This window comes from Motacilla alba, chromosome 8, assembly GCF_015832195.1.
Source record: "Motacilla alba alba isolate MOTALB_02 chromosome 8, Motacilla_alba_V1.0_pri, whole genome shotgun sequence".
NCBI classification, from domain to species: Eukaryota; Metazoa; Chordata; class Aves; order Passeriformes; family Motacillidae; genus Motacilla; species Motacilla alba.
In genome coordinates, this window is record NC_052023.1 from 1,177,141 (window position 1) to 1,199,308 (window position 22,168).

The following is a 22,168-nucleotide window of genomic DNA, read 5'->3' on the forward strand; positions in this document are numbered from 1 at the left end:
AAATCAAAGGTTTATTTGCTCCTTTATTTAGGATTATTTGATTTTATGTGTTAGGGTTTTAAATGTTACACTCTGTAAAACAAAAAATTAATTTGCTCCTTTATTTAGAATTAACTCATTTTATATATCAGGGTTTGTAATGTTATACTTTGTAAAATAAAGGGTTAATTTGCTACTTTACTTAGGATTCTTTCATTTTATGTATCGGGGGTTTTAAAGTAATATTTTGTAAAATCAAAGGTTTATTTGCTCCTTTATTTAGGATTATTTCATTTTATGTATTAGGGTTTTTAATACTACACCCTGTAAAATAAAAAATGAATTTGCTCCTTTATTTGAAATGAGTTTATTTTATGTGTCAGGGTTTTAATGCTACACTCCGTAAAATAAAAAAATTCATTTTCTCCTTTATTTAGAATGATTTCATTTTATGTATCAGGGTTTTAAATATTATATTTTGTACAATAAAAGTTAATTTGCCCCTTTATTAAGGATTATTTCATTTTACATACCCGGTCTTTAAATGCTACACTCTGTAAAATAAAAAAAATGATTTTAAATATTATATTTGTAAAATAAAAGTTAATTTGCTCCTTTATTGAGAACTATTTCATTTTGTGTATCAGGGTTTTTAGCTACACTCTGTAAAATAAAAAATTAATTTGCTCCTTTATTTAGAATTAACTCATTTTATGTATCAGGGTTTTTAACCTTATATTTTGCAAAATAAAAAGGTTTATTTGCTCCTTTATTTAGAATTAATTAATTTTATCTAGCAGGGTTTGTAATGTTATACCTTGTAAAATAAAAGGTTTATTTGCTCCTTTATTTAGGATTATTTCATTTTACATATCGGGGTTTTTAATGCTACACTCTGTAAAATAAAAAATCAATTTGCTCATTTATTTAGAAGTAATTCATTTTATGCAGCAGGGTTTTTAATGCTACACTCTTTAAAAAAATTCTCATTTATTTAGAATGAATTCATTTTATGCAGCAGGGTTTTTAATGCTATACTCTTTTAAAAAACTCTCATTTATTTAGAATTATTCATTTTATGCAGCAGGGTTTTTAATATTATTTTTATAAATAAAATAAAATAAAATAAATATATAAAATAAATATATTTTTAAAAAAAATTTATTTGCTCCTTTATTTAGAATTAATTCATGCCTCATGTTTGTTGCATTCACTTTGGTGACTGAAAGGTCCAGGAGAGCACAATAAAATACCCAAAACCGCCCAGTTGAGTTATTAAGAGGCGATTTTCAGTTTGAAGGTGCTGCTGACTCCCAGGCAGGAGCTTCCCCACCTGCTGACTCCATCTCCCGGAGAGCAGCGAGAGGCTGCACGGACACAGCTCCACCGAGCTGCAGCCAGCACAGCCGGCTGGGAGTGGAACCCAGGAAGGAACAAACCCCTCTGCAGGGCACGCTCACCTCGGGCTGCCTTGACATTAAAGCGCAGCCTCCGCAAGGACTCCTCAGCGTCAAAATTGCACTTGACCAGCTCGTAGAGGGCCTGCAGGGAGCAAAGAGCACGTTCAGCACGGCAGAGCCAGCAGCGCAGAGGCACAGGCCCTGCAAACCCGCCTTGGCCTTCCGAGGCCTGGGACAGGCAGGATGCTGAGCCAGGATGGCTGGACCTCAGGAGCCCCCTGTCCCGCTCTCGGAGCCTGGCTTATCTCTCTGTGAGGCTACAGGTCACTTTCCTTTAACCTTGCTTATCTCTCTGCAAGGCTACAGGTCACTTTCCTTTAACCCTGACCACTGGACAATCCTCCATCCCCTCTTGCCCTGTATAAACTCCTGTTTCTGCCCGCCTCACCAGAGCCACCGTCCCTGAGGCCTTCGAGACCCTCCGTGAAGAGCTACAAAGAAGACCAATAAAGACATCTTGGAAGCTCATACAGAGCTCTCCTCTCTTTCCTGTCTACCCAATGCCTGCTGCGTGCCCCAGCCCAAGCGCTGGAATCCCTGATGAGCTGAGAATCACTGAGCTGGATACCACTGAAGGCTGGCTAAGGTGCGGGCTGGAGGCGCTGCTGGAGCTGGGGCGGGCTGGCTCTGCTCAGGGCTGAGCTATCCGGCTTTGGTGCAGCTCCTGGGAACCACAGAACCAACCCCACAGCCCAGCCAAGCACTGCACCAGACCCTGCTGGGCACAGCAGCACGCCCAGAGCACCCCGGCAGCTCAGAAACAAACCCTTGGAATCATATTGGAAATACTGAGGATGTGTTTACTGCTCACATCTCCAAATCTCTGTTTACAGAACCAAGAAAATGCCCAAGCAGAGCACTGCAACTTTTCCACCCACTGCACACAGTTGTAAAATTGATGGAGGGTTTTTTTGGAAGCTTTTCCATCCACTGCACACATTTATACAATTGACAGAGGGGTTTTTTGGAAGCTTTTTTATCCACTGCACACAGTTGAAATATTGACAGAGGGGTTTTTTGGAAGCTTTTCCATCCACTGCACACATTTATACAATTGATGGAGGGTTTTTTGGAAGCTTTTTCATTCACTGCACACATTTGTAAAATTTATAGGGATTTTTTGGGGTATGAAGAAAAAAATTAAGTGTGCATGTATAGAGAATTTCATAATTGAAAAATTCTGTACCTGAGAGAATAAATTCATACAGATTTTTATATATATAAGAAAATTTTCAATTTATTTTTTATTTATTTTCTATGATATATTTATTTTACATAAAGCAACATTAAGCCCAAGTTAACAGTTTAATATTCACTGAGAGGTAAAATCCTCATCAAATTTCTATTTCCACAAGGAACAATGAAACAGTTTCAAACCCAATTTTACCTCCTGGGAGTAAAACGAAATAAAAAGATGATTAATTCTAGAAAATAAACTGCATCTTATGGTTATTTTTTTATACCTGCTCATTGTCTTTAATGTGGGAGCCCTCAGGAATTGCATCCAGGCCCTTCTCCTCTCCCGTGCGCCTCGAGGCTTCGTTGAGGAATTCTATGACTTTATCCTCTGGTAAAAAGTCAGGATTCCAGAGCAGCTGGTCATCATTTTCATACACTGCATAAACCCCAGGGAGAGCACAAGAAAACGAAAGCATTATCATAAAATGAAATAATTATAAAGGCAATTATTGTCTCTGATCAAACTTGGGATCAAGCATTACTCTGGAAATCAGTACAACCTCATGGATGCAGAGATCCAAAAGAGTTGGGGTTTGGACTTTGCCTTCAAACCCTGGCATGCTCTGGGTTCTGGATTACAGAACTCATCCTGCAACTCCAGAATTTTAATCTCCACCTTTTCCAGAGCTCTCACAGGAGTCTGAGAGCAGGGAAGCCACAGCAAACTGAATTCAATGGAGAAACGTGGGCCAAGTGAGATATCCCCTGATTATTTTGGAAGAGTTTTATTTTGGAAGAGCCAAGCTTTGGACTGCAGCAAAATAAAGTGAAATTCTGGCTCTTCAAGTAGGAAAATATCCAGGCCTTGTCTGTGGGCTCCAACAATCCCAGGAAGAGCAGCAAGGAAGGAATCTGAGCACGGATTCCAAGAGGAATGCTTGGGAAAGCACAGGGAGGGAGGTGTGGGGAGCTCAGGGGGTTCAGAGATCAATCTCTACTTGGAAAAAGTAATTTATCATGGAAATAAATACAAATCAACCCCCCAAAGTGGCAAGGAAATGACTACATGTCCTGCAAAGAAAGCAGCTTGACTTCACCCAGGACACACCTTGGGAAGAGCTCCCAGGACCTCTCTGGGTTTTGGTTCCAGAGGTCCCCACTCAGCTGATGTTTGGCTGCTCACTCAAGAAAAATAAAGAGTTCTAGGAACCCTCAGAGAATCCTGGAATGGTTTGGGCTGGAAGGGACATCAAAACCCATCCAGTTCCACGGATTCCACTGTCCCAGGGTGCTCCAAGCCCTGTCCAGCCTGGCCTGGGAACTCCCAGGGATCCCGGGAACCCACAGCCTCCCTGGGCAATGAGACAACTGAGCATAACCTTGGGTTCTAGGAGGGCTCCAGGCTTTGTGGTGGTTATTTAAACACTAAAGTCTACAAAACTACAAAGAAATCCATTCTCATTGACCTGCAGGGTGAGCAAATCCTTAGGCACGGGCTGAGTGAGCAGGAAAATTTCCTTTTTCTGCTCCCAGCAGGGTTTAAACTGGATCTGCCTGTCCTGACAGCACCCAGCCAAAGCCTCTGCTTGGGATGAGGGAAAAATTGCTGGGGAAAAAAATCCACAAAAGCACAACTTCTTCTTCCTGATTGAAGAGGTACAAAATGTGAAAACCAAAGCTGCTGGCACCATTCTGCCCTTTGAATGTGATAATCCAGTTCCAGCAGTACAATTTCTGCATTAGCTGTTTCATTCCGCATAAAAGAAATCTGTAAGTGAAGAGGTTGCAGCTTGTGTGGATCACTAAATCAGAACCCAAGGGTTCAAGAGGCACCAGGCCAAGAATAAAATCCTTCTTTTCCTCTTCCTCCAGCTCTGCTGAAGCACAGGATGAGCTCTAATTTGATGATGGTGGCTCTAATTGTCACTCATTTATTAAGACACGTGACATCAATCCAGTCTTTTCTTTCTCCTCAGCAGACATTAATCCCAAGTAGCAATAAATGGTCAAATCTCACCTTTTTCATTCTCTCTGTATTTGCAGGTGCCAGCTGGAATTTCAGCCTGGAACATAGAGCCCACCATGATTTCCTGATTGGAATAAAAAGAAGAAGTGAAGCCGCTCTGAGATTTTTTGTTAGCAAACACGAGCATGATCACATCTTTTCACCTCCCCTCTTGAAACTTTCATTGTTTAAAACCTAAAAACGCAATCAAAAGGTTCAAAATTGAAGCCAACTATATAGAAATGGATTTTTGACTGTTTGGGGAGGATTTAAAGACTTCTCATTAGCAAAACTCTTCTATTTATAGGAAAAAACTGCAGAGGATTTAGGTGCTCCACAGAGCTCAGAGTTACCCAGTAACAGATTAATTAATTATTCATGAAATGTGGGCTGGATATTTACCTTTTTCCAGTCTTCTGAGGGAATATAATCTTCATCTTCTTCAGATTCCTCCTCTATTTCACTATCTGCAAGGGATTTGGCAGACATTTGAGTCCAGAGCAGCAGGGCAGGCAGAGCCCAGCAGCCCCAGCCCTGCTCCCTCCCTCCCTCCTTATCTCAGGGACACTTTTGGGGACAACACTCATGGCTCAGCAGTGACAAGATTAGAAAATGACCCACCCACTTTTGGATTAAGATACACGCCAGGCTCTGAGAAATTAAGACATAAATAAAAACACCCCTAAATTTTGTTACTGAATTCAAATTTCTTTTCCCTCGGCTTCAAAGGATCCCCATAATTCTAAATTTGTAGGAATATTTTTGTGGGTTCCAACCCCTTTTCCATCAGCTCCTGCCTTAGCTGCTGCTGGTTTTTCCCAGGGAGTTTCAGGTAGATCTCAGCAGAAGGTGGGAGAAATCTGGGAGTGTTTTTTCCTGGCATTTAGGAGCCCGGGGAGCCCAGCAGCACTTCCAGGGATTATTTGGGATAAGGACTGGCAGGAATGCTAAGCTCTTTATGGTATAGGCCAGCTGCCTTTCACAAGGTGCTGGTTTCTGTACACGATGTGGTACAGCACCATTAAAATTATCTATACATTAAATAACATTTTATGCACAGCTGAAAGCTGTAAAAACCCCCAAAGCTAATGCCATGCACTTGAATTAAGTTAATTCTGTGCTTAAAAATAAATAGGAATTTATTGAAGATATTTGCAATCCTCTGCACAGCTACACACTTGGCAATTGTTCATTTAAATTTAAAGGTTCCTTGGCAATTCTGGATTTAAATAAACCACAAATTAATAATTGCATTTCTGCAAAGTTGTAACTAATAATTACCAAGTGTAAGGTATGGTGAGGAACCTTTTATTTGTTCAAACACAGAACAGGAGGAATTCAAATTGCAACAGCCAATTTATTGAAGAAAGATAAAATATCTGCTGTCCCAAGCAGCCCAAAAGGGTCAGATCCCACCAGGGGAGATTCCAGGGAAATCAGAAGGGGATGCAAAATCCATTTGTAAGTAAAATAAGAAAGAAAATGATCAGCTCAGTGCTGGCAACAGAATCAAAACTGGAATTCTTGAAGCAAATTTTCTTCTTGGTGACCTCCCCCTTCCACTCTTTTCACCTTAGGGTTAACAGTTCTTAACCTTTCCCAGAGTTCATTGCTTTTCTGTTTCTGAGGAAATCCGTGCTTTATTTGTAGGAATTTCAGGTGATTCTTCCCTTCAGGGGGACTCTGAGCTCCCCTGGATGAGGACAGAGCCCAGGCTTTGGCAAATAACCAGAGCATAGAAATTAATTTTCACCTGTAAAATTTCAAATTTTCAATTTTTAATTATTAATTGCCCCCAAATCTCTTCCTTTCTTGGAAAACCAGAGATTATCTCCCGTCCTTCCACAGCCAGCAGAGCAGCTTCAGCCCTCAGCTGGAACCAGGACTTCCTTCTTTGTTTTGAGCACGATTCTCATCGACAGCAGTGCCATGAAGAGGAAAACTCTGTGTTTTTAGGGCTCAAAATGCATTTCTGGCATTTTTTTGGGGCTGATGGAACTGGACTTACTGGTATCAAAATATTTACAGCGCCGAGGGCGAATGATCTCCTGGGGGTCTTGAGAAGCAACAGATGGGGCTGGGTCATCGTTGGAGGACTGGGTCTCATCTTCCTGCCCCGAGGAATCCTTGATGGTCTCCTCCTGCCACAAAAGCAAAGCAAAATCAATTAGGGAAAAAAATCAGCAGCAGCTCAGTTATCCCTGGCAGTGAAAAATCTGATTTTGGCACTATTTTATCAATAGATCAACCCCAAATCTCTTTTATTTGTGGCATGTCCAGGCTGAGCCACCACAAATGTACATTTTTAATGTGGGAACACGTTCTGAGGTTGTTTTTTAAGTAGATAAAACTTAAATCTTTGCTTTTTTTAAATTCATGTTTATAGAATTTCATTTCAATGAAATTTTACTTTGGTCTTTAAAATCCCTTCTTAGGAATTTTCAATAAAAAGGGGAGGGATGTAGATGGAAATGGCACCTGTCATAAAAATTCATGTAATTGAGTCGTTCTACCCCACAGGAACAGCAGGTTTGGCTCAGAACAAATGGCCAAGACCAAAAATAGGAATAAATTCCTTAATTAGAATAAACTCCTTTATTAGTAACATTTTCATGTGTGAACATACTCTGAGGTTGTTTTTAAGCAGATCAATAGAACAGCCAGACTGTAACAAATCAGAAATATGGACCCAAATGAAATCTGAATCTTTGCTTTTTTTAATTCTCGTGGTTTTTATTGAATTTCAATTTAATGAAATTTTACTTTGGTCTTAAATCCTTTCTTAGGAATTTTCAATAAAAAGGGCATTAGGAATTAGATGGAAATGGCACCTGCCACAAAAATCCATGTGAATTGAGTGCTTCAACCCCAAAGGAAGAACAGGGCTGGCTCAGAACACTGAGCCAAAAATCCAAACAAATTCCTTCATTTGTACACAAACCACCACAACAACAGGAATTATTACAGGCAGAGAATATGAAAATTAGAAATATTTTTTAAATTAATTTTTTGTGCTCTCAAATGACCACAACTACAGGAATTATTACAGGCAGAGAAAATGAAAATTAGAAATATTTTTAAATGGACTTTTTGTGCTCCCAAACCACCACAACTACGGGAATTACTGCAGGCAGAGCAAATGAAGATTATAAATATTTTTAATGGATTTCTGTGCTGCCAGGGCTGCTGCCTGCCCATTTGGTGTTCCCGTGGGCACACAGGGGCTGCTGGCAGCATCAGGCCCAGCACACGTGGCTGTGCAGCTCCAGGGGAGGCAGAGCCCTGTCACATGTGCAGCTTAGAGCAGATCAAAAATAGCACCCAGCTGAGTGCAGGGAGGGAAACGGGCTGAGAGCAGCTCGGTGATCCCTGTGATTCCACCCCACAGCCTGCAGCGCCCTGAGCCAGAGCACAGCCCAGGGACAGCACAGGGACAGCACAGCACAGGGACAGCACAGGGACAGCACAGCCCAGGGACAGCACAGCACAGGGACAGCACAGGGCCAGCACAGCACAGGGACAGCACAGGGACAGCACAGCACAGGGACAGCACAGCACAGGGCCTCAAACCCACCTGCCATGGACTGGGGGCTGCTGCCAGGCTGGGCTGGGCTGGGCTGTGCTGAGCTGGGATGGACTGGGATGGACTGGGAGCTGCTGCCAGACTGGGCTGGGATGGACTGGTGTGAACTGGGAAGGGATGGGCTGAACTGGTGTGAACTGGGATGGACTGGGAGCTCCTCCTAGGGCTGGGCTGGAATGGGATTGGGGGATGCCTGATCCCAGTGCAGGGCTGGGCTGAACTGGTGTGAACTGGGATGGGACAGGATGGCTGCACTGGTGTGTACTGGGATGGGATGGGATGGGATGGGATGGGATGGGATGGGATGGGATGGGATGGGATGGGATGGGATGGGATGGGACAGGCTGCACTGGTGTGAACTGGGATGGGATGGGATGGGCTGCACTGGTGTGGACTGGGATGGGATGGGATGGGATGGGATGGGATGGGATGGGATGGGATGGGATGGGATGGGCTGCACTGGTGTGGACTGGGCCAGTGCTGCTGAGGGCAGGAGGTGCCAGCCCTGCACTGTCCCTGTGGAGTGGGGCCCTGCAGGGGACAGGACAGGGGTGGCTCCTCTGTGGGACACAGGGACAGCACAGCCAGGGCCTGCAATCAGCTGTGAGAGCCCTGAGGACAGCCGGGATGGCATTTGTGCCAGGAGGGACTGAGCAGTGAGGGCACAGCAGGAAGTGACACTGCAGGAGCAGCACCAAGCTCAACCACATGAACATTTGGGCCTTAGTTTGGTTCTGCACAGGGTTACTGAGGCTGGAGAAGCCCCCCAGGATCACCGGTCCAAGCTGGGACCCATCCCACCCTGTCACCAGCACAGAGCACTGAGTGTCACACCCAGGGGTTCCCAGGACACTCCAGCTCCTTCCAAAGCCTGACCACCCTTTCATGAGGAAATTCTCCTGGAAGAATTCTACCTGCAGCCTTCATGTTACATAAGTTTCTCCCCCTCCCCTGAACCTTTCCTGATCCAGTCTCACTCTGGATCTTGCTTTTGAACTGTTCAGCCCCCACACAGAACAATCCCCTCCAGCACCTGTCAAGGCAGCTGTAAATCCCAGGAACTTCAGCTCCTTCAGATGTACCATTCCTCATCCCTGGGTGCCACTCCAGGGATTCTCAAATAGCAAAAGTACCAAAAGCCCAGAATGGATCTCTTTTAAAGCCACACTAGGAAATGAAACCTCCTCTGTCAGCTTTTGTGTCACTGACAGTTCCAAGGGGTATCTTAATGGAATTCAGGATACAGCAGCTGTGCCCATGACAGGACTCTACATTCCAAGTAGAAAAATCTCTTTTTTAAAATCAGAAAAATATTTGAAGAGAACACAGAAAAGGAGTTTGAAAATGCTAAGCTCAAAACTAAACATTTGGCAGAGATGCTTGAAGCATTAGGTTCAGTTAATTTAAGTACAACCAGGCTGGAAAAACACAATTTCAAAGGCTCAAGCTGGAAAACTTGCAGGATTTCCAAGACCCAGAGCCACATTTAATCCAGCTCCACACTTGTGCAGTTTCAATAATCAGCTTTTCTACTCCAAGTGAGTGTTCAGCTGCATCTCTAAAGGTGTCTGTCTGCAGGCATTTAAAACCTCAGTGCTGAGCTTCTCAAGGACAATTCCCATCCCTCACATGATGCTGCATCCAGGGATTTTCAACTGCCTCTGTCTGGGATGAGAGAGATGGAATCAAGAGCAATTAAGAGAAATACAGATGGGTAATTAAGAGTAAACCTATTAGTAAAGCAAGGTTTATGAAATCAACTCTATTACAAATTAGCTCTGCCACAACCTGGGACGCTGAGTAGTGTGGGTATGCAAAGCACGAATTTACATATGCAAATGAGCACCCATTTACCTTGTTTTCCCCACTGCAGCCGCTGTTGTCATCGTTATCGACATCATCATCATCTTCTCCCTCCTCCTCCTCCTCTTCCTCCTCCTCCTCCTCCTCCTCCTCCTGCAGGGGCACGGTGCCATCGTAGCCGTAGCGGCTCAGCAGCTCCTGGATGGGCATGTCACTCTCCTGGGCAAACCCCAACAAAACTGGGAATTAACAGGGATATCCCACAGGAATTGCTCCACGGCATCAAGGGATTCACCACAGCACAGGAGCAGGGCACCCACACCAAGAACGGTCATTCCAAAGGGGATGGACTGGCAAAACTGGAAGTTTGGGCTCCTGAGAAAAATGTGGCATTTTTGTGGATATTTCTGGGATATCTCCACAGGGATTAACTGGGATATTTCCTTGGAGCTCTGCAGCATCATGGTTCTCACCAAAGCACAGGGAGCAGGGCACCCACACCAAGAATGGCCATCCCAAAAGGGATGGACTGATGAAATAGGAAGTTCGGGCTCTTAAGGAAAATGTGGGGTCTCTGTGTGGGATAATTTCTTTCCCAAACCTTAATTTCTTTCCAGCAGACCTCCCTGCCTAACAGGATGTCCTGGATGGGCATGTCACTCTCCTGGGCAAACCCCAACAAAAACTGGGAATTAACAGGGATATCCCACAGGAATTGCTCCACGGCATCATGGTTCTCACCAAAGCACAGGAGCAGGGCACCCACACCAAGAATGGTCACTCTGGACTGGCAAAATTGGAACTTTGGGCTCCTAAAGAAAATGTGGGGTTTTTTTCTGCTGGATAACTTATTTCCCAATCCTTGTTTTATTTCCAGCAGCCTGCCCACCCCAACAGGAACTCCAAGGGGCCATCAAGCTCAGTAAAAGGATTTGGTTTCATCAAACACCTTCAGCACCCAGAGCACATACTGGAATATTGGAAATATTGGAATATTTATTGGTATTCCCTGCAGTGCCCCAAACCAGCTGGAAATTGTGCTTTTTAGTACAAATTGGTGGGAAAAGGGGTGAGATGCTGTCAGCAGCAATTCCCGAGTGACTCCCAGAATGCAGCTCAATCACAACAGCTGGCTGGAACATGGAATTCCATCTTTTAGGGGAAGTTGTGCTCCAGGGACAATGTCCCAGAGTTCCACAATTCTGGAATATGAAACCCCACCCAAAATGCTCCTCTCAGAGACCCTGACCTCTCATTTCTCTGAGAGTTTGGATGGGGTGATCCCTGACACCCAGGGAAGGACAGCAGGAATTTTTATTTCCCATTTATCTGAAGCTGCTTGGTTCCAAACCCATCCCCAGCTGGAAACAAATCTGCTAAAACCTTAAAACATTTTATTTAAAAATCATTAAAAAGCTGGTCCACTCTGAGGAGACATTTCAATTTGTACTGCCAGTTCTCAAATTAATTCAAGTACAACAAAGGCTCCCAAACTCTCACCTTCATTAATAAAAATTACTGATAAATACTATTAATAAATACTTCAAATTAAATTTTATTAATAAATACTATTAATAACATTGCTGGCTCTGCTAATTAATTCCTTTATTACTTTTAATCCTCAGTGTCCAGCTTCTCTCCCTGAGATTTTCCAGAGCAGAAATTCTCAGGGATCATTTAAAAATTCTCTCTCAAAGCACCAAATCCTTTGTTTATTATCTGGAGTTGTGTGCTTGCTCTAAATAGTTTTTCCCTAGTATCCAATGCACACGGTGGCTGATAATCAGATATTTTTAGTTATTGGCTGACCTCAGACTTCCTATCCTAAGGGCCTGCACTGATCTAATTTCTGGCAACATCCCAATAATCCCAATGACAAAAGAGGAGTTGGCTGTGCTCTGGGGAAACAAGAGTGACGGGGGCTATCAGCACTTCTATCTGTCTATTTATTTTATTTTCCTTTATTTTCCTTTATTTTCCTTTACTTTATTTTTTCTTTCCTTTCCTTTATTTTCCTTTATTTTCCTTTACTTTATTTTACTTAATTTTGCTTTATTTTACTTCATTTCACTTTACGTTATTTTATTTTACTTCGTTTTATTTTATTTCATTTTACTTCATTTTACTTTATTTACTTCATTTTATTTTACTTTATTTTACTTTATTTACTTTATTTTATTTTACTTCATTTTACTTTATTTACTTCATTTTATTTTACTTTATTTCACTTTATTTACTTCATTTTATTTTACTTTATTTCACTTTACGTTATTTTACTTTACGTTATTTTACTTCATTTTATTTTACTTTATTTCACTTTATGTTATTTTACTTCATTTTATTTTACTTTATTTACTTCATTTTATTTTACTTTATTTACTTCATTTTATTTTACTTTATTTTACTTTATTTACGTCATTTTACTTTCTTTCACTTTACGTTATTTTACTTCATTTTATTTTACCTTATTTTACTTTATTTCACTTTATGTTATTTCACTTTACGTTATTTCACGTTATTTTCCTTTATGCCAAGGAAGGAAGCCACCCCCTCTTGCTGCCCTGCTCCCTGGCCGAGCAGTGCCGCAGCCCCGCAGAGCCGTGCCACCAAGAGCCGAGTGCCAGGTCCCCAGGGTGTCACCGGGGGGGTGACATGGCTCTGAGCAGACTCCCAGTGCGGGCTGGCAGCAGAGCCAGCAGAACAACCATCCTGGGGTCACCCAAACGCTCCCCAGGAGGTTTTGGAAAGGAATATCCTGCCTTGAAGCACCCCCACCCCACGGAGCTGAGAATGAGAAATGAAAATTGGGATTGGCAGGGATTTGGGAATTGTGGAAGGGGAATATCGCTGACCCTGTGCACCCAGCACAGGGGTTTGTATTTGTAACATTTGTCTCAGGCTGAGCCCCTTCCCTTCAAAGAGTCCACTGCAATCCCAAGAGCTCCAGGGACCTGCAATCCCCGAGAGAACACAAAACCTGGGATTTCTTCATCGCCTCAGGGCGTTGCAGAATGGAAAAGGTGAAAGCAATGAATATATTGATTGATTGTTTACCCACAGCCAGAGCTAACCCCTGCGTGAGGGATAAACTGAAGGGCTGGAATGTGGTGAGAGAGTTTCGTGAAATAAGAAGGGAAAAAAGCACATTTTGAATTTAAAGCCCACAGGAGAGACGTGGAGCTCCACTCCTCATTTAATCTACATGGAGCACATTTGGATCCACCAACTATTTATTTATCTCTATGTTTTCCATTTAGTACCAACCTGGAAATTAGCAGATTAAAAAAAAAAGATCATTTCCACTGGAAATATAGATTAAATGGAGTAAATTAATTTCAAGTCCTATTGGCAGAATCACTTAAGCTAAATAGGATCTGCACATCAAATATTCATCTGTGAATCATGAATGATCTGCTCTGCAGCCCAACAAGGCCACAGACAGGACCTAAATTACTCTGCATTTATAACGAACCCCCTTGGTAATTTAGGAATATGATTCCTGCCTGAGAAATAACTGAAGACAATGCAGAAGTGACAGCAGAACCAGAAAGAAATTAGCATTTACACTGGAAATATTGATGAAACGCAGGAAATTAATTTAAAGTGCTATTGGCATGATCACTCATGCTGAAATAGGGTTTGGACATCATTTCCCCTGCATCTTCCTTTAAATGAGCCTACTCCTCAGGACCTGCTAGTTGACAGACATCTGGATCAAAATGCACCAGAAATGTGGATTCTGAGGGGTTCTGCTCTAAGATAAGAATCTAAAGCACTGCTCAGGTGCAGCTGGAGCACACAGGTTTGGTCAGATGATATTCTAATTTACATTAGTTCCGAAATTCACATCCTGTAGACGCAAAAGGCCACTAAGCAAGCACATTATAAATATTTATGTACAAGTTCTTTTCCCCAGTTCGTGGTAAATTTATTCAGCCTTCCCCCCCCCTTATTATTTATTTAATAATTCTATTAATATTTATATATTGTATATACTAATATATATATTATTATATATGATATATTTTAATATATCATATTTATGTTATATATTATCTATTATATCATATTATATAATAAATAATATATATTATATTATTATTACATAATATAACTATTATGCTATATATAATATATTATATTATAAAATATATCCCACAATATATACTATTATAATTATGTAATCATTATATCATTATATTATTATACATAATATAACTATAATATTATATATAATAACATATTTTATTATAAAATATATTATACAATATATAATTATATAATTATCATATCATTATATTATTATACAATATATAAAATATCATATATTATATATAATAATATATTATAAAATATATTATACACTAAATATTATAATTATACAATCAATATTACTTATATGGTAAATAATATAATATTATATATTATATATATTATACATTATACGATAATATATAACATATATAATATATATTTTATATATAACACATTATTATATTATGTGTTATATTATATATATCTATAATGAATATTTTATATGTAAATAGAAATATATATATAATATATATATTTAAAATTATATATTTGCTGATGGGTTTATATATATATAAATACACATATACATACATATATATACACACATATATTTGTGTATATATATGTGTGTATATATATATATGTATTATATGTATATATATATATGTGTATGTATATATATATATATATATATAAAAATTTAAACTGCATATATTCCTATATTCCGAGTGGGTTCCGGGGTTGCCCTGCCGCACGCCGGGTGGCTGTGCCGGCCCTGCACACGTACCCTGTTCAGATCCTCTATCTCCGAGCGGAAGTTGGTTTCCCCTTCCATCATCTCCTCCTCCTCTAAGGTGCGCTCGTCGTCGAAGTCGTGCACCAGCATGTCAGCGGAGGGGTCGAACTCATGGTCATCCGAGGCTGCCGACCCTCCTGGGGACACGCCACACGTCCCACTGCAGCACCCCGTGCTGGGGACGGCTGCTGCTGGGGGAGGCCACGCAGAGCGGGGACAAAAACCCTGCCCGAGCTGCCTGGCTCTGCCCGGCTGCCCAGGAAACGCCCCGGGAGACCCGGGCACCGCCTGCACAGCACCTCTGGCACATTCTGCATGTGAGCATTTCACTGAAACAGCACCAAGCTGCCTCCGTCCAGCGCTGCAGAGTCAAAAACTCCCAGCCAAAAACCCACTCCCAACCAAAAACTCACTCCCAGCCAACCAAAAACTCACTCCCAGCCAACCAAAAACTCACTCCCAGCCAAAAACCCACTCCCTCCCAACCAAAAACTCACTCACTCCCAACCAAAAACTCACTCCCAACCAAAAACTCACTCACTCCCAGCCAAAAACTCACTCACTCCCAGCCAAAAACTCACTCCCAACCAAAAACTCACTCACTCCCAGCCAAAAACTCACTCACTCCCAGCCAAAAACTCACTCACTCCCAGCCAAAAACTCACTCCCAACCAAAAACTCACTCACTCCCAGCCAAAAACTCACTCACTCCCAGCCAAAAACTCACTCACTCCCAGCCAAAAACTCACTCACTCCCAGCCAAAAACTCACTCCCAACCAAAAACTCACTCCCAACCAAACAAAAACTCACTCCCAGCCAAAAACTCCCTCCCAACCAAAAACTCCCTCCCAGCCAAAAACTCACTCCCAGCCAAAAACTCACTCCCAGCCAAAAACTCCCTCCCAGCCAAAAACTCACTCCCAGCCAAAAACTTAAAAACTAACTTGCAAAGAAAAACTAACTCACAAATAAAAACTTAAAAACTCACAGATAAACCCAAAAAAAAAAAACCTCACAAGTAAAACCCACAAACAAAAACCTCACAAACAAAAACTCAGCAAATAAAAACCCACAAATAAACACCCACAAATAAAAACTCAGCAAGTAAAACAAAAACTCACAAAACTCCCCCTTAATCCCAGCCCTGCTCATCTTTTCCCCCTTTTCTGATCTTTAATTCCAAATCTGCTCACAATTTCCCTTTTCTCCTGATTTTTAATCCCAGCCCTGCTCATATTTTCTCTTTTCTCCTGATTTTTAATCCCACCCTGCTCATATTTTCCCTTTTCTCCTGATTTTTAATCCCAGCCCTGCTCATATCTTCTCTTTTCTCCTGATTTTTAATCCCAGCCCTGCTCACATTTCCCCTTTTTCCCTGGACAATTTAAATTCCATTTTCCAAACCTTGCCCCCACACTGAGGGTGTGACAGGGAGGAGTGATTCTAAGATTTAATTATGAAGCACTTAATTATTTCTCTGAAAGAAATAAAACCTCAGGAGGCAACAATCCAGCTGAAGGAACTCCTGGGAAGCTCTTCCACCCAGAGGATGCCCAAACCCTTGGAAATTATTAAAAATATTTACCTGGGCTTGAAGACTCAACAGAAGGCTAAAAAAAGAAAAAAAGAAAAGAAAGAAGTTATTTTTGCTATGTTGAACCTGTATAAATCAAATTATTCAGCTGATACAGAACAACTCACTGCAGAAAAATAGATTTATAAACTGTTAAATGTATAAATACGGCTATAAATATTATAAATAAATATTTATAAATACATGCATAGATTTATAAATAAATAAATAAATAAATGAATGAAATTATTTAGCAAGGTAAGTAATACTTTAACTTCAGCTGTGACAAAACTGCAGGTATAAATGCTCTTTCCCACAACCCAGGGATATCCCAGACTCCACTGCCAGTGAGTCTCCGTTTCAGAGGAATTATTAAGGAATTATTTCATTATCATTTAATAAATTAAGAGGAAGCTGAGCACAAATCCCCTGCTCTCCTTCAATTCAGGGACGCTTTTTAAAGGAATCCCAAATCATAATAAGAATTCCTTACAGAATAAAGGCAAAATCAATTTAATCTGAATCTCCAACCCAGCTGCGAGGAAAAACCAAAAAACACCACCAGAAAATATTATATTTGAGATAGAGAAAGAAAATGATTCCCTAACAATCCAGGTAGCAGGGCTCCTCTTTGGCCCAAAATTTGGTGACCTGGTCTTTACAGCCTCCACAAACAAACTGTCCCATAAAATCCTGCTGTCCCTGTGCCACCCCGGAGCCTCCTGGGGGGAAATTTGCATGTCAGCCATTCAGAGCTCATTTGTCTGGATAATTCAAGCAAATGTTCCCACTCTTTCCAGGCACACACTAATGAAATGTTGATTTCCAAGGCAGGAACACGGAATTTTCCCCGTGGTGCTCCTGCCACCTCCTGCAAACTCAGACATTGTTTGGCACCATGGATTTTGTTATATTAATTAATGTGTAATGCTGTCCTCGAGGAAAACCTGGATTTTCTGAAGGGTTTTCCTTCTCAACTCAGCCTAGTGACACAGCAAAGCAAAAGCTAAATCTGAAAAAAATCTGATTTCAAGTTCTTTTATATCAAAAGCTGAATCTGAAAAAATTCTGATTGGAAGTTCTTTTATATCAAAAGCTAAAACTAAAAAAAATCTGTCTGATTTACAGTTCTTTATTTCAAAAGCTAAATCTGAAAAAAATCTGATTTGAAGCTTTTAATATCAAAAGCTAAATCTGAAAAAATTCTGATTTGAAGCTTTTAATATCAAAAGCTAAATCTGAAAAAATTCTGATTTGAAGCTTTTAATATCAAAAGCTAAAACTGAAAAAACTTTGTCTGATTTGAAGTTCTTTTATATCAAAAGCTAAATCTGAATAAATTCTGATTTGAAGTTCTTTATCTCAAAAGCTCAATCTGAATCCATCCTGTCTGATTTGAAGTTTTTTCTATCAAAAGCTCCTCAAAGTGAGAAGAAAGAGACCTTCTTAGGGAATAATTTCCCTTCCACGTCTGCCTCCCTCTTGTGGGAGTCTCCAGTGTACAAACGAACTCAGAAAGTGCCCAGAGTAAGGAAAATACAGAATATAAACACTGAATTCCTGCCAGCATCCCAGCCATCCCAGCCTCTGGCAGTGGGAGCCATTCCCCGTGTCTCCAGTCCCTCTCCAGCTCTCCTGGAGCCCCTCAGGATTCCCAGAGAAATTCACCTTAGTGGGGAAACACCACAAACGTTTTTGCACAACACCAGGGGAAGTTTTGCTAATCACTGCACCCAAAAAAGTCTTTATTTGCAAAGATTATCTTAACAAATTCCAGAGTCCAGTGCTCCTGATGTGGAGCTGAATTTCAGGATCAGCCAGCCTGGACTGGTCTTTGTTTGGTGTTTTGTTTGTCTGATGAACCTGGATAATTAACAGAATGCAATACAGGATCATTAATACAAATTAACAAAGCCCTCATGTGTTTATTGCAGCGATCATTGGTTGGCAACTGTGGGAAATGAAGCTGTAGAGAAATCTTAAAGAGTGACCCAACCATTCCTTAGTTACAGTACACTATAAACATCTCTTAACCTATCAACTTTCATCACACCATGTTAAAAATACCTTAAAGCCAACAATCTGAAATCACCCCTCGCCAATCCTACTATAATCCATCTTTCATAACTCCATTTCTCCAAAATATCTCATCTTTTTACCAAACCACCCTTTAAAACTTGTTTCTAATTCCATTTCTCAACAGTGTCTATCCTATTCCGTTTCTAAATGAACATTTCTTACCCCAGGATTTACACACAAATACACACGAGGTGAGCCTTCTGTCAGACTTGAACATTTCTCTAAAATCCACTTCCCACAGGAAGCCAAACCAATCCTCTCTTGCCAGGCCAGGAGAGAAGGCACGCAGAGCCTCCCCTTTCCCTGCTGGAAGGGGCTGTGACCCACTGCAGCAGCTGGAATCAGCCCCCCTGGAGCTGTCCCAAACCGGCTGCAGGTGGCACTTGGGGACATGGACTGATGGGACGGATCCATCGTCTTAAAAGGTCTTTTCCAACCTTAATTCCAGGGTGAAAAATTATTCCAGCAATGGCTCTGCCCTCCAAGGAACAGAGCTGGATTCAAAGGCCTGAGGAGAATTTATTCTGAGGGATAAATATATTCCTTAGTAAACAATCAATTGTGCAAATACCATCTTAGAACTCCTCTTAAATTAAAATTACTGAAGCTTTAGCTCTGATGTAACTCCAGGTATAAATCCCCTTTCCAGAGCCCAGGGATATCCCAGATTCCACTGCCAGCGAGTCCCAGTCCAAGAGAAATTCTTCCCGTTTGAGGCTGAGCACAAATTCCCTGTTCTTCCATTCGGGGACACACTTTTTAAAGGAACCCCAAACCACAATGAGAATTCCTCATGGAATGAAGGAAAAGCCAATATTAAAGCCATTGAAATGTGTTGTTATTGGGAGCCTCTCACACAAATGAACACTCACTTTGCAAAAAACCCTTTTTCCAACACGTTCCCCGCTGCCCTGGACAATCTTTGCTGTAGCAGAGGAGTTTGGGGAGGTCTCAGCTGCAGAGCAGGTGATGGGTTTATCAGTCAGTAGTGCCAGCCTTGTTTTGGGGTGATCCATGGGGATTCTGGCTGCTCCACGCCCAAGGGGCTGAACCTCCTCAGCTCCAAGCTGGGAAGGGAAGCTCTGGGGAAAGGCCTCGATGCACAATGAAACTCGGGACATAAAGCAGGGATAAGGGGAGTTCAGGGAGCCGTGGCTCCCCAGCCCAGCCCCACAAGCAGCCTCTGGCTCTCTGCCCCTTCTCCCAGGCTTTGCCAGTGACATCTGCCCTGCCCGTGGGCTCTCCTGTCTGCATTTCCTGGCTTTCCAGCCTGGGACGAGCTGCCAATCGTTTCCTGCTTCCATTTCCAGCGCTGAGCAGCGTCCCACCCCAGCTCATCTTTATTAATGCCCAGCTGCAGCCAAAAGCAGCCCTGACCCCGGCCCTGCTGCAGTGCCAGCTGTGCCAGCGCAGCCCGGGGCTGTGCTGGCTCGGCAGCCCTGTCCCCAAGGTGACGGGCACCTCTTTTCCAGCCTCTCCCTGACTTTGTCCCGGCCCCTGCGAGTGCCAGCTGTGCTGCAAACACCGGTTTGAGGCTGGACACGTGGACAGGAGAGCTGGAAAACCCTCCAGTGCCAGGCTGGCAGACAGAGGGTGAAGGAGCAGCCTCTGGTTGAAGAGTTGCTCCAAGACAACGCCTGCAGGGCTTGGTCAGTCCCATTCCGTGCCTCCAAGGGATGGTGGCTCTGGCCAGGGGACAGCAGATGGCTTTGGGGGCATTCAATGATGACAATTTCCTGGCACTGGCTAAGGGTCACACGGCAGATCCACATTCCTAAGGATGGCACGGCCATGGGCAGGAATTCCTGGGAAAAGGGCGCTCCTGCTCTTCAGTGGATCTTCATTTCCTGCTCAGCCATTCCCAGGGAAGCACAGAGCACTTTTTGCCTCAAGGGTGCTCGTGGGAACAAAGAGCTGTCACCTGTCAAAGGATAACGGGATCCAAGGCCCGGGAGAGGAAAATACCAGAGAAAAACTGGGGATAGTGACAATCCACAGGCAATGCACACTGCAACTGTTCTGGAACTGCACCATCAGCAAAGGCAACAGGGAGCTGAGAGCTCAAAGGAATGAAAATCATCCAGGAGCTCCTAGCTCAGGGACACTGAGGGAAAACTCCACGAGCAAGGACTCCTGCTGCACGGATCCACCGAGGAGCACACCTGTCTGTGCTCCAGAGCAGCCGGAAGGGACCCCAGCTCCGGGGGCTGCAGGACACAAACCTCAGGCAAGAGAGGGAGGAGACACTGAGCCCCAAGCCAGCAGCACGGCTGCAATGCCACTGCGATTCCAGGGCTATCTTCAGGGACCTCGGGAAAGACAGGACTCGCCAAGGTTAGGGACTGGCAGCAACAACCAGCCAGCTCACATCCAATGGATTTCCAGTGTGTGGCCAATAGGATATGGGAGGATGGACAGATCCCACCCAATCCATTCCCTGGATAGGGGATAGATGCACAGATCCCATCCAATCCATTCCTCAGGCATGGATATGGGAGGATGGACAGATCCCATCCAATCCATTCCCTGCATATGGGATAGATGGACAGATCCCATCCAATCCATTCCCTGGATAGGGGATAGATGGACAGATCCCATCCAATCCATTCCCCAGGCATGGATATGGGATAGATGGCCAATCCCATCCAATCCATCCCCCAGGCATGGATATGGGATAGATGGCCAATCCCATCCAATCCATCCCCCAGGCATGGATATGGGATAGATGGCCAATCCCATCCAATCCATCCCCCAGGCATGGATATGGGATAGATTGACAGATCCCATCCAATCCATTTCCTGGATACGGGATAGATGCACAGATCCCATCCAATCCATTCCCCAGGCATGGATATGGGATAGATGGCCAATCCCATCCAATCCATCCCCCAGGCACGGATATGGGATAGATGGCTATGGAATAGGTGGGCTGAAGCTGGCCAGTGTCCCTCAGTCACTGTGACTGCCAAGAGGCGAAGGCAGCAGACATGTGTCCCACATGGGAACACCCCCAGCGTTCCCCAGACTCCTGCCTGGGCTTTGGGATGTGTCTCATCCCTCCACTCGGGCTGGCAATGACACGAGCCCGCTGAGCTGGCTCTGTGACAGTTCATTCAGCTCTGGAGGCAGCAGCCTTGCCCGGTTTGTTCCATCCCAGGGCTGCAGGGGATGGCCTGGTCTGGCTCCACCACGGGGAATGCACTGGGATACTCCAAGTGGGATGCACGGAGCTTCCTCTCTCCCCTACAGCAAAGCCACCTGAACAGAAGGGACAGACACTGCACAGTCTCACTCCTACCCACGAAATTGTTGTCTTTGCTGACACCTTTCACACTGTTTAACAGAGCTGATGAATAATGAAACATCTCAAAATTTGCAGAACAATCTGCAGTGTCTACAAGACAAACACACATCCTGTCCAAATTGAATCAGTTATCTTAATAGCTCCTGAAGCGTTACATAAAACAGTTAAAAACTAAATTAAATTCTCTTTATATTGATAGCAATACGCCTGACAAGCCCATCAATTTGTTCAGGTCTTGAACTCTGCAACAGGAAAATATCCCAAAGTTAATAAACTCTCCTGTGAGTTGGGCCTGGAGAAAAGAACTGGGTAAAATAGGGAATAACACCTTTTATTCCAGAAGGAATGTGTCCCTTCCCATAAGAGGAAGG

The 22,168-nt window shown here is 42.9% G+C and overlaps 1 protein-coding gene across 2 annotated transcripts in view; it reads right to left on the bottom strand.

The window, feature by feature from the left end:
* Positions 1 to 22,168, bottom strand: part of MIER1 (MIER1 transcriptional regulator) — a 37,867-nt gene that overhangs the window by 7,939 nt on the left and 7,760 nt on the right. For both annotated transcript variants that reach the window (XM_038144229.1, XM_038144228.1), the window contains 8 exons: positions 16,427 to 16,451; positions 14,832 to 14,977; positions 10,061 to 10,228; positions 6,632 to 6,764; positions 5,026 to 5,090; positions 4,636 to 4,708; positions 2,903 to 3,054; positions 1,440 to 1,521 (listed from right to left, as the gene is read on the bottom strand). In XM_038144229.1, the coding sequence (XP_038000157.1) occupies positions 1,440 to 1,521; positions 2,903 to 3,054; positions 4,636 to 4,708; positions 5,026 to 5,090; positions 6,632 to 6,764; positions 10,061 to 10,228; positions 14,832 to 14,930 (772 nt within the window). In that variant the 5' untranslated portion in view covers positions 14,931 to 14,977; positions 16,427 to 16,451. The remainder of the gene's footprint in view (positions 1 to 1,439; positions 1,522 to 2,902; positions 3,055 to 4,635; positions 4,709 to 5,025; positions 5,091 to 6,631; positions 6,765 to 10,060; positions 10,229 to 14,831; positions 14,978 to 16,426; positions 16,452 to 22,168) is intronic.